The sequence below is a fragment of the Ceratina calcarata genome, unplaced genomic scaffold (genome assembly GCF_001652005.2).
Source record: "Ceratina calcarata isolate Rehan_Ccalc_2016 unplaced genomic scaffold, ASM165200v1 scaffold264.2, whole genome shotgun sequence".
Classification (NCBI taxonomy): domain Eukaryota; kingdom Metazoa; phylum Arthropoda; class Insecta; order Hymenoptera; family Apidae; genus Ceratina; species Ceratina calcarata.
The window spans coordinates 14788-27702 of NW_017148548.1; the positions used below are offsets into that span (position 1 = coordinate 14788).

Consider the following 12915-nt stretch of genomic DNA (forward strand, 5'->3'; position numbering starts at 1 on the left):
TGCTCCAAATCTTCGATCAAGACTGTATATATAAATAAATAAAAATTGTTGATACCCTTACCGATGTTTGTATGGGCAATGCAGGCAACTGTGGTTTAGGTTTAGATTCATTTTCTAAAAATCTAACGAACGCCGCTGATAAGGATGCTTCTTGGTCCTAAAATTTTGCAATTATTTAAGGTATTTTCTAGCGATCGATGTTTTGTTACTTAAAAAATCTGATGAAAAACTTACTTTAATAGGAACAGTAGATCCGCCGCTCAAACGTGAAAACCAACTATTTTGCGCGGCAGCGTTATTTAAACCAGCTTTATCCTTCTCCGATTCATTGAAATCCAGAACTGTGGAGAACACCCTGAGCACAGAGGATTTATCCGTCGCCGAGGAAGACAGGTAACCCAATAAAAGATTCTTAACGAGAGTCCTGGAAGAAATAATCATTTTTATATATATAAAAATCTTCTAACATCAGTCCAACGATATTATTTACACTTACTTATCAACTTTTCCCTCGCCACTTTGCCTTGCCTCCTGTATCCTATTATCAGCTGTGTTCACAAGATTTGATAATCGGTCCACTACAAATATACAATAAAACATATGTAAGAAAAAAACTAATAATAAGACAATACAAGATACTAATTTATACTATATTATTTATTAGCTCGGTTTAAAGAAAAGTTTAGCATGTCGGATCTTTCGTTTTCTATATACGTGCATTCCAGCGTTGTAAAGTCGGCAGATACTGGAGGTCGGAAAGATATGAGCGTAAGTATAACACAAGTACTGGTTGTCCGAATATTACACCAGTACCTGATGTAATACTCACACCCATGTCTTGGTTGCTCATGCTGCATTCTTCGCTTATCATGCCATACTAGCAAAAAAATCTATGACTCATGCCACTAGAAGTAAGAAAAGCTATATTAATTTTAGTTTACGTTACACTAAACTATCCCAACGCTGTCCAACTGGCGACCCGTGAAGCAAATCAATATTTTATCAATAAAGATTTAAATAAACATCTATGGTAATTTCATAATTAAAATGAAGAGAAACGTGTTTTATATAGAAAGTTTAACAACGGCCGTTATGATGTTACAAAAAACCGGTATAATATTGATATGGATATAAAAAAAGATGGTTGCTCAATAATTACGTCCATAAAGGACTCATTGAGATTTTGCATATATTTTTGTCACACTATTTTAATGAACTGTTTTCGTAGAAATAAACTAATTTTCTATGTGGCATTAATTGACTTTTTGATTATATGCCCTCCGTTGGCTCCCGAAACGTTTGTAAGAGAGAAAACGAACTAAGAGAAGTTGGACAGTGTTGGACTATCCTAATCCTATATTTTTAATCCAATTCCTTACAAATGAAACTAGTTAAAAAATATGCATAACAAATCTAATACGATATTCACGATACTGTTACAAGAAAAATACTAATATTCAGTTTTCTAGTCGATCAGCATATAAAATAGAAGACTGTATACGTCGCAAATATGAAAACGAATTGTTTTAGCTACATACTACATATATCATCCCTGTAGGATAATGGTAACGGGTGGGAAACCCCACGAGGTAATATGAGCTCTTACAATTCACACGCTCACAGTTACCGCATGAGATTACCCACTCCAGCGCTACCAAACTTTATCTTTACACAGATTTGCCTACAATACGTTATAGCTTGTTCCAATACGTGTAAGACCAAATAATGTCTCGGCCCCTTGCATTTAATCGTCAAAATTTAACGCTTGAAATTATGGATTAGAAAATATTATTGGAGATACAGTCGGAACGCGATCAATCAGTGTAATAAAAATACATTCGTCATTCATGTAACATCGCTATTATATCATTTCCTGGTTTATAACATACTAGTATTGCAAACTCATAGCAGCTAGCAGTTTTTTTCCCTCAAGGATAAAGAGAGAATGCCGGAATATTATGTAATGCACCACTCGTATACTGTGCGGAAGTACAAATTGTAAAAACAGATTTACATATTAATTAGGTGCAAAATGAACTTTAGTAATATAAATCTAATGACACTATTTTCGTGCCGTTTAGCAGTACTTCATGTTAGTAATGGGGTATTTGTATTTAGAAAAACATAAGAGAAGATAGCACCAGCACCAGTGGCAATGCATGAGCCAACGTGAAGATGTGTGATTTAGTGCGGTAAGGCGATCGTCCAGCTCGTAGCCGGATACCAGCAAGAATCCTGGGCTCTTGTCAAAAATCCCAGAATTACCAGCTGATATTTGACTACGCCGCCGGATTGTCTACGTGTTTTTGCTTTTTTGCAGATTAGTCACAGATCACACTCAAACCGATGATAAGGGGGGCGATGGAGGGGGCGGGGGTTGTAGTAAGAGGATTTGCAACCTTCTCAACCAGTGCATCAATTATTGCAATTAGAAAATTTGGTGTAAAATTGATTTACAGGCTGGCTGACTGCGAGTATAATTTCATCACGTGTGTTTCCTTATTTTATATACACAATACTTTTTGTACAGTAGACTCTCGCATAACGCGGTTAATACGTCACACATTATATGAATTAGGAATGCATGAAAATAAAAGTCGTCGGTGACAATGAAACAAGCAATGTTATGCTCAACTAAAGTAGATTTAATTCTAGACTGTAGGAAATTCCTGTATTTTATTTATCGCGTTACACGAGAGTCTACTGTATACATTGTTCCAAAATTAATAATGTTTATACTAGACGTAGCATGTGATCAATATCAGTGCAATATTTGAGGTATTCTATTAGTGATCGAGGTAAAAAATGTATTTAATCTACGTATATACGATTACTTTGCAAAATACGGATATCCACTTAAAAAAAATTTATTATTTACATGAGAATAATCCGGTTATGAATTTTACTTTGCGCTACAAATTAAAACGTATTGCTACTATTGCTAGTGTAAAGAGGAACGGATTATTCTCAACATAACAGTCTTTAGTATTTAATGGTGTATGGTAATTAATAATACAAATTTTAATAATTACGCTATGCCAAGCATCATTCCAAAAACTATTCTTAGTTTAGTTTCAATTCCGTTTGATAAAAAGAAATCGCACACAGAAAAATCTGATTTTCGTTACCACAACAATGAAGCGCAGATGCGTATTATTTACTTTGCATTTGATTAAAAAAAATGGTATTAAATGAGGTAAAATTGATTACACAAAATCTAATGAATGTTTGTAAATATTTTTGCGAATGTATAAAAATTGTTGCTATTGCAAAATTATGATTGGGCAGGTACTTTGATTGCAAATAATGCTAATCATGCGAAATGTGGAGAAAAAAAACAAGATGCAGACAAATATCGTCTTATAGTAATTATGAAATCGAATACCTTCTTGGCTAAGTTGTTCGATACGTTCCGTTTTTCTATCTAGCTCCTCACTTAATCTGGAAGCCGCTTGTAAGCATTCTTTAGCCTCAGCTAATTGTTCCTATGGACAGCAATTATAACAATGTATTATTTCGTGCTACAAAAGTAAGAACTACGTTTCCAATATTAATATAACAAGTATGTAAGACTACCTTGAGATTTATAATTTCATTGATCAATTCTTCTTGTCTTTTATAAGATTCGTTTAACTTGGACTGAATTCTTTCTGTTGCCGCCACGATATCTCTCTCTTTATCTAAAAATAGTAAAAGTAAACAATAATCATTTATAAAAAATAAAAGTATAGTCGTAGTGAATATTAAGTGGCCACAATTCGAAATGGAATAACTTTAAAAACAAATAATTTTCTGTGGGATACTCGAAGACTTTCTTAAAATCTTTTTTACATAATAAACTATGTCTTTATCATTCCAAAAAGTATGTTGTTCGATCCAATATTAAAAGAGTTATTTTATTTTGAAGTGTGCCGACATAATATCGTTCACGATTGTATTTCACTATAAGCTACCTCGTTGGAACTGCTCCAGAACGATTTGTAGATTAGTTAAAGAAGCCGTCTGCGAGAGTATTTTATCTTCAGCAGCGGACAATTTGTTCTGTATTTCACTTCTTTGCTGAATAATCAATGCCATCTGTTGTTGCAGGGTTTCCACTTGCTGATTCGCTCTTATATTCGCAGACGTGTATGCGGTCGAGCTAGATTTCACTTTTTCCTCAGCCTGTTGCAATTTTGCCTCTAATTGCTTCCTGGCCTCCTCAGCGAGTAAAGCATCCTCCGTGTAGCTCGATTCTATTTCCACCAAATGCGCTCGCAGCCTCTCCAACTCTTTCGCGGCGTTTGCCTCTTTACTTTGGCTTTCGCTGAATTGATTCTGCAACATTCGGTTGTTCGATTGCTCTTGAATCAGCGCCGCTTCTAACGCGTTACACTTCTCGATGAGAATTGAGATTTCCGCGGCCTGCGTTGTATGCTCTACGATCCCGCAAGTTTCTCCTTTGCTCGATTCTTCGGCGTTCTTCAACCGTTGCTGAACCGCCTGCAACTCGCTCCTCGTCCACAAAAGTTCGGCGTCTTTCTCCTTTAATTCTGATTGATGTAGATCTCTTTCCGCCAATAAACTTCGAACCTGCGAGGCTTGCTCGTTCAACAATTGCGTCAATCTTTGAATTTCTGCATGATATTGTAAACTCTCGTTATGCTTAATAGTAACTAATTTCACGAGCTCGTCCCGTTCATTCTTCACGGTAACGAATTGATCCAACGTCTCTGCATTATCTTTGGCAAGTTGTAATGCATTTTTAAGGTTGCCGATCTCCTCATCCTTTTCTCGAATTAGGTGAGACAAACTCTCTATTGTTTGTTTTGCCATATCGGCCGATTCCGTATTACTATCGACGGCTTCTTGCAGTTTCATTTGCGAATTCATTACTTCCGTCATTAATCTATTATTGTCTTCTTTCAATGCTTCGTTCTCTCGTGTTTTCTCCTCTAAAAGAACCGACATCTGTTGTTCCTCGTTATCACGAACCTTTTCATTTAAGCGATTTAGCAACTCCTCTTTCTCTGTTTGTAGACACGTTACGTCGCGTTCCAATTGTCTATAGTTATCCTGAAGCATTTCGTACTCACTCTTCAAAGTTTTATTCTCCTCAGCAAACGATTCTAAATTTTCTTCGAACTTCGTCAATTCTCTTTCCTTCTGACGTAACGTTTCCACTTCGTTCGCCAGCTGGGCGTAATCGTTCTGCATGGAATTCAACTTCTCAGTCAATTCGGCGATCTCCGAATCGTTCTTCAATTCTTCACGTTTCTTCATCTCGTTATGCAGATTTTCATTTTCTAATTGAAGTTCCTCAGCCCTTTCGTCCATCGATAGAAACTCGCTCTCCAATTTCGCGTACCTCTCTTCCATCTCTTGTAATCGTTCTCTAGTTTCGTTCAATTGTTTTTCGTTGCTCGCCAATTTTTCATTCAACTCCGCTTGTTCCTGCTCAAGCAAAGTCTTTTCAGTGCTTACCAAGTCTATTTTATCGTTCGATTCGTCCTGGATGGCAGTCAATTGTTCCAATAAAGAATCCTTCTCCTTCGTTAAAGTTTCATTTTCTTGATTCAGTTTTGCTATACAGCTTTCTTTCAAATCTATTAGACTCAACGCTTCATCCAATTCTTTCCTCATATTCAGTATATCGTACTCCAGATCATCTTTCTCGCGAGTGACTCCGTTTAGTTGTTCCTGAAGATCTTTCAAGGTTTCATGACTTCCTGTTTCCGAATTACTCTTACGCCACTGTGAAATCTCAATTTCCAACTGTTCGTTCCTCATAGATAGTTCCTCGTTTTCTTTCTGAATCTCGTTTTTCGCGTCTCTTAGAAGCGTCAAACTATTCTCCAATCGCTGTGTGTTTGTAGTGGACGTCATTAACTCCTGTTTTGCGTTCTCGAGATTATATTTCAATTCCTCGATAAATTCGACGTTCTCATCCAAATCCCTGCATTTCTTCAACGACATCTTCAACTGTTCCTGCATTTCCTTCTCCGTATTTTCTAACATGTCGATTTTTTTGCGCAGCCCATCGTTCTCGTTTAAACTGGCGTGCAATCTTCGATTCAGGTTCTCCATCGTGTTAAACGTGTCCTCGATGTCTTCCGGTATATTCTCCAGCTTGGCAGCTTTCTTGCGCGACGCAGCTGCTGCGTGAGCCTGGCTCTTCAAACGCGCTTCGTTCAAGCCAGCAGCTCGTATCGCGTTCTTCTTCCGCAACGCGTTTTTCTTTCTCATCGCGGCGTTCTCCGCTTGAAGCCGCTTCATTTCCTCATGCAGTGACTCGTTCTCCGATTCCAACGAGACAATGCGTTCTTCGTTTGCCTCAGGTATCGACGGTAAACTCGATTTTAAATCGTCGATCTCTTGGAGCAGCGTGTCTATATGCGACTGTTTCATGCTGCATTCCATCTGCAGATCTTCCTTCATCTCCACGACTCCCTTTAATTCTCTGTTCAACTCCGATACCCACTTCTCCACCACGTCTTTCTTCCATTTCACATCGACATATTGTTTCGCCAGAGCTTCGAAGATCGTTTCGTTCGGCTCGATTTCCACGCAAGTGCTCTTCAAAATATTTTGCACTCTGTCAGTCAACGAGTTGACCGCATCATCTTTGTTTTCATTCTGCTCCTCGATGGAGTCCGAATCGTTCGCCTGCGTACATTTGTCCACACTTTCTCTACTGTTAGTCTGCACTGAACTGGAGACAGTTGCCGTTCGCGTCCGCGTTTCAGACTCTAATTTAGTTACTTTATCTTCCAGTTGGACGACTTTGTCCTGAGCTTGATTGTATTCTACATAAAGTTGTTCGTAAGCGTTCTGAAGGCACTGATGTTTTTTCACGACCTCCTCCTTGAGAGACAGCAGTTCCTCTGTAATTATGAAACATAAATATGGATCAATTATTGTTTAAAGACTATTCCTCTCTAAACTTAATAAAATTAGTATGTACCTATCGATTCCTCGTGCTGTCCATCCAACTCTTCGATGCTGGCAAACAACCTCCTGTTCTCTTCTTGAAGCTCCTTGATTTTGTTGCGCAACTCTGACTCCCTGTTGCTTGAAGCCTCGACGAATCCGTCGCATCGCGCGTGATTCTCTTCGTGGCACGAGTTCGCGTCAAGATTAGGCTTCTCCTTGCTGTGCCTGTTAAATTTTTCGTCGAAATCAGACTTCTCCCGCTTGTTGGCCTCGCTGTATTTTTCATTCTCAGTTTCTAGTGCTTTCAAGGCGCCACGAACTAAATCCAATTTCTCGAGGGAGTTCAATTTGGACAGCACCGTACGAAAATCAGTGACCAATGCCGTTTCGTCTGAATGCGTGCGTCTTGCGTTCTTCTCAGCCTCCCGATTCTAATTAATAAAACAATAATCTCTTTTATGTTTTTGATTCAATTAAATATTTATAAGAAAAGTTATATATACCTTCTCTTCCATTTGTATTATACGATTCATTATATCTTGCTTAGCTCTTAAGAACTCCGCTTTCTGATGTCCATCGGTGAGTTCGTCCTTTAAGGTGAAATTGTTAATCTGGAATCAATGATAACGTCCTTTTCTTAGAAAAGCATAGATTAGAAGAATAAGGATATACGCTGGCATATACTAATATTCGGACACATTTCAAACTGGAATAACTACTATAATCTTCGACAAATCAACTTAACTCTTTTTCAAATGCTAGGAGATTTAGTTTATGTAGATAATGTATAAAACAATTTTTTTGCAAAGTTACTATTATTCGAAATTAGAAGAAAAGAAAGTAAGCGACACAAGGCAAGGCAAGTTAATTGGTCCAATATTAAAAAATTTATGAAGTGTGCCTGAATGTTAATGAGGACCAATGAAATGCCATTTATTAATCTTTGAACAGAAGAAGATATAAATATTTGTAAATGCGTTAATATTAAAACTGAACGACAGTCATATTACGCGTATCTATATTTTGATCAATAAACGAGATGATATTGATTAAAGATAAAACACGTAAGTAATGACATGTGTTGTGTTGTCACATGTATGCATGCGTGAAACGTGGACGTCAATGCACAGTTTAAAATTAAACACAATTATCTAGAAACAATTACTACGGTAATTATCCCTTTTACGTTTTGTGGGACAGAAAAGACAATGCGATTATTAGGTGCATTATAGGGCAACGAAAATATTACACGTACGGCTAATGATTCCAGAAGAATGCATTAACTTATCCTTTTTCGTCAATATTCCAACGTTCACTTTTGTTCATATATAGGGTCACTCGCTTTCGAATTATACTAAACAATCTCAGTTTCTTAAGTAAGTAGTTAGATGAGTCAGTTTACTAAATGTTGTGTGAAGAAAATTTCGAAAAAATAGGAAATGGTAGAAATTGTGAGGAAAAAAATAAAGACCATGTTTTCTAACTTTCTAATTCAAAATTCATGCAGGAAAAACATTTTTTAATAAAATCAGAAGCATAGATCAACTGGCTACATAATAACATGGATACAACTCATGTATCTTACCTTTTGAACGCGTTTAAGTTCAGCTTCCAAATCGTGTATCCTCACGGTGGCTTGTGCCAATTGTTCCTGCAATTGCCACACATGGTTTTGATTCTTGGAATTCCGACTCCTCGTGGAGGGTGGATCCCAAAAGAATCCCTCATTCTCATCGTCATGGTTACTATCATTCTATAACAAATAAAATATTAACATTAAATACGCTTATTTTGTATACCCATAAATATTATTTGTCAGGAAATCGTAACGACGTTCGCAATGGCCAAAACGGATGCGAATCATGTTTAGCAAAGAAAATTTGTGATTATTCAGACTAATCTTGTGAGAAAAGACACGACTGTTTCTCTAGTTTATCACAGAGAACCGAGCGAATTTATTTGTTGACAGAATCATTTCAAGACGAAGCAAAATAAAATGTAATTCGAATTAAGACATTGATTTAATATCATAAGAATCATAAGTAACGCTTCGAATCTTAGAACATCATGTGAATAAATATGATTCGTACTTAATTTCCATAACCGATGTGTTACAATTCCCGTTTAGTATGAGAATTGCTATTAACTTTAAGTCTCAATTAATCAAAGACAAGAGGAACGAGTCAGAGCCGAAGCAGGATGCGAATCCGCTGGTAATCGTATGATTACTAACTTAGCATTGTTATGCACGTTTACATAAGTATATCCCGCAAATGTGAACAATGCATGTATGTGCGTATGTATCTACAGTATCTAGTACGGCATTGCTGGAACGTAAAAGTGAAAAAAGAGAAAAAGAACAAACGTAGTGGAGGTGGACGGAATTATGTAATCGAAATTATGGTCACATTGGTTCTCTATCAGGAAAGGAAAAAAAAACGATATTGACAGGTTGTTTGTGTGAAATAAAACTTTTACGATGCCAATTTAAAAAATGTGATTTACATAAAAATTCATTAAGGTAAATGACCCAACTTTTATTCACTGGCGTACCTTTTTACAATACTGTATGTTATTTTTACACTGTGTACTTTTAGGTACAATAATTATATAAAAAATGATATTTAGTAAGAAACCTTTAAGTATCATGCTTTACATATTATACTGTTCATACATTATGCACCTTTATTTAACTACATATATTTTTGATATTGTGTAATGCATACAATCTGCAAAAGTTAATGTAAGAAAAATTCTTCAAATTATTGTAACAGACTAAAGTATAAATAAGAAATTGTTTCTTCTTTTTAATAGTGAATTTTCTTGCTCCGTTTATATTAAGTTAATAATTCCAGTGTAACAAATAAATCACTTTCAGTTTTCGGTCCTAATTAATCCACCCTGTTCATTCAATTTCCTCGATGGAAAGGATGTCAAGATTGTATGGTGAATCGATATAAAAGCCTTGTCATTCCACAGAAATCGCCCGGGCTTGCGTAATCCCACCGTTTATGGACTCTCTCACGTGTTCCGTGCATACTTTGCACCGCTGGTTTTTTTTTTCGTCCAGATGTCCAGGACAAACCGGATTTGGGATATCTCAATTCAATTGAATTAAGTTCGCTACCGATGCAAGAGGACAAATTGAATTCATAATACAATGCAAGCCACTGTAATTTTCAAAGTCTTTACGTTTACATAATCTATATCCATATCGCCTTTCGATAAAAATAGATTTAATGCATTCTAACTTCGAGGAATAGAATAAAAATATCCTTGTAGCGAAAATTCTATCCATATTCTTGTTACACGTGATTCACTTCGAGCCTGATGATCAATACCCGTTTAGTGGTACTCGAATGACTCGTCACCATGTTTGAAGTTTGCGTGACATCATTTATCTTTGTGAGATTATAATTAGTATTTAGAGATTGTATTCACAATCCGTATAAAACTTCTCCATATCGGATGTAATTGTAAAAAAATAATGATTTGTGTAAAAATGTATGATTTTCAAGAAAAATGAGATATTACATGTTTAGGTGGACGGTTTGTGAAGTCTCGCCTACCTGTTGATTAAAAAATGAACTTCCTCGCGCTCTTAATTTTCATGAAATACTTCATTTTCATATAAAATCATGAATTTTTACAAAAACCGCTGTTTTTCGGGAACGGTTACGTGACAAAGCGTTTCTGTTTCCGGATTCCTCTTGGCATGAGGAATTCTACAAGAATGACAATGCAAAAGAATGTTCTGTTGCACAGTGTTAAGAGTCTGTGAGAAGGAATCTTCAACAAAAACAGAATTCGTTTTTTAATTATTCTATTGATAATTTAAAAAAATTGAGATTTGATAAATTCAATGAAATATCGTCCATGTCGAAATAATTTAGCAAGAAGTTAATAACTTGCTTTTAATGTACATTTTTATTACTCACAATCAGTTATAGTCGAATTTTAATGAACTCGTAGTTGATTATTTACAGTTTAATTTTATAGTCAGATATATTTTTCAATTCGTTTCGATTTTCCTCATTCGCAACACGATTAGAGCTCATATATGTGTGAATCTATAAATCTATATCATTGTGGCAGTACGTTCTGCATCGAAAACTGTTGCAGTAGATAGAACCATTTTTCCATTCTTATTCTGTTCGAAACATGCAAAGCAAACAGGCATCGACCACCTTAAGGCAACGGTGGAAGACAAAAAGGTATTATCATTGACAAGAATGTATGTGCACAGTTCGCCTACGGACAATTGAAAAATTATTACTTCCTGCTGCAGTAAAGCTAAACGTGTTTTCAAATGACACGATACTTTTCTTACAGACTACATTTTACGTTCTAACGGAGTCTCTTCATCGAAAAAAATCCAACTTTTGTATTACATTGTTTGCAACGAAATTGAATTGTGAAGTACTGTACTGATCTATTTTCTTTGGGATGTTTCCCTCGGGAGGTCTGGTTTACTAAATAAAATGTAATAAAAAAAATTGAAAGAAATTGCTATTCGTAGAAGTCTCGAATAAAAAGGAAAAGGGCATGATTTTTAATTTCTTTATTAGTGCCTCCAATTGTGAATCATTTCGATTGTAGATCTAACTTCTATACATGTACGAAGTTTCATGAAAATAGGTGAAAGCATATGAAAGTTAGACACATCGAAACATGTAAAAATTCTTCAATTTATCTCATCGTCAGTTGAAGATCGAAAGTCGTGAAAAGCTACGATTTTTGACATTTCTAATCACTTGTACCTTGTAGCAACATTAACCAATTTTTATGAAACTTTCTACATGCATATAATTTATTTAGATTTATAAACTTGATGTTCCAAATTTTTATTAGAGACACCAATAAAAAAGTAAAATCTCATGTCCTTTACTTTTTATTTGAGATGTCTACGAATAGCATATTTCCTAAATTTTGTATTACACATTGTATAGTAAACTAAGTCTTCTAAAATCCCAAAGGAAATTAAGTTGTTTGATCCAACAATAATGAGATTCACATCACATAAGCAGAAAATGATGAATCTAAAGTGAACTTGTTTGTTTTCTATTAAAGTGAAATTCTACCCGTTTTGGAGTATCAATTTCATACTATGACCTATCATAATGGATCAGTATGGGTGATAGAGGCTCGTTGCAAAGTTCAAACAACAATCGGTGGAGTCAATCAAATTGCAATCTTGATCAACGATATCAGTGATCTATTCCCTTGTACAGTGCCTTGTAATTTCGCGTGTAACGCGAAGCAATCGCTATGCGATCCTATCGGTATACTACCGTGTTCATTTCCGTCGCCTTTACTTCTCGAATGACACACGCAAACGTTTTTAATGAATTACACGCGAGCCTCTTTTCCGCAAAGACGGATGAAACCTACTCATTCACAATCTTTATAATCATGCGAATAAATGAGACCAGCTTCACTTGCAATATTCCCTTATCGGGATTTGAGAAAATACGATCTTTCTCTTTAGGAAACGCGAGTATATTTGCTGAAGCTGGTCAAAGATAGCTGATCAAAAGAGTCTAGCAAGATCGACGTTACGATGTACACAACGTCACACTAATTTCTTTTGCTGCTAAACGACCCTGGGACCCCGAACCTTGTCAGTCCCAAGATATCAAGTGATTCGAGGTGAGTCAAAGCTGGCTGTAACGGCGGGAAAGAAGGAAACTTTTGTCGCCGCTGTACAAGTCAAACAAGGTATTATTCCTTGACCTGACCTAACGGAGGCTCCTTTCATATTCATTAGAATCGCCCCTCTTCGGACCATTAAAGCTAGCTTCAAACACATCCCTTTTATTCTCTCCGCATCCGCTTTCGTATTTCGACCAGATGATTAGTTATTCAGCGTAATAGATTTAAGAAAGTCGTTTTACAAATTAGGTTTTACAAGTTAGATTTGGATTTGTGAAAAAAAGAATAAAATAAGAAAATTATATTTCCCTAAAAATAGTTCCTTTATTATGAAATGATTATGTGTATTTT

General features: G+C 36.0%; 1 protein-coding gene across 2 annotated transcripts in view; it reads right to left on the reverse strand.

Moving 5' to 3' along the window:
- Positions 1 to 12915, reverse strand: part of LOC108623384 (thyroid receptor-interacting protein 11) — a 33663-nt gene that overhangs the window by 14781 nt on the left and 5967 nt on the right. For both annotated transcript variants that reach the window (XM_026812201.1, XM_026812202.1), the window contains exons 2-10: positions 8498 to 8665; positions 7416 to 7523; positions 6944 to 7343; positions 3954 to 6863; positions 3577 to 3680; positions 3386 to 3485; positions 497 to 578; positions 235 to 424; positions 62 to 157 (exon numbers count right to left, since the gene is read on the reverse strand). In XM_026812201.1, coding sequence (XP_026668002.1) covers positions 62 to 157; positions 235 to 424; positions 497 to 578; positions 3386 to 3485; positions 3577 to 3680; positions 3954 to 6863; positions 6944 to 7343; positions 7416 to 7523; positions 8498 to 8665 — 4158 coding nt within the window. The remainder of the gene's footprint in view (positions 1 to 61; positions 158 to 234; positions 425 to 496; positions 579 to 3385; positions 3486 to 3576; positions 3681 to 3953; positions 6864 to 6943; positions 7344 to 7415; positions 7524 to 8497; positions 8666 to 12915) is intronic.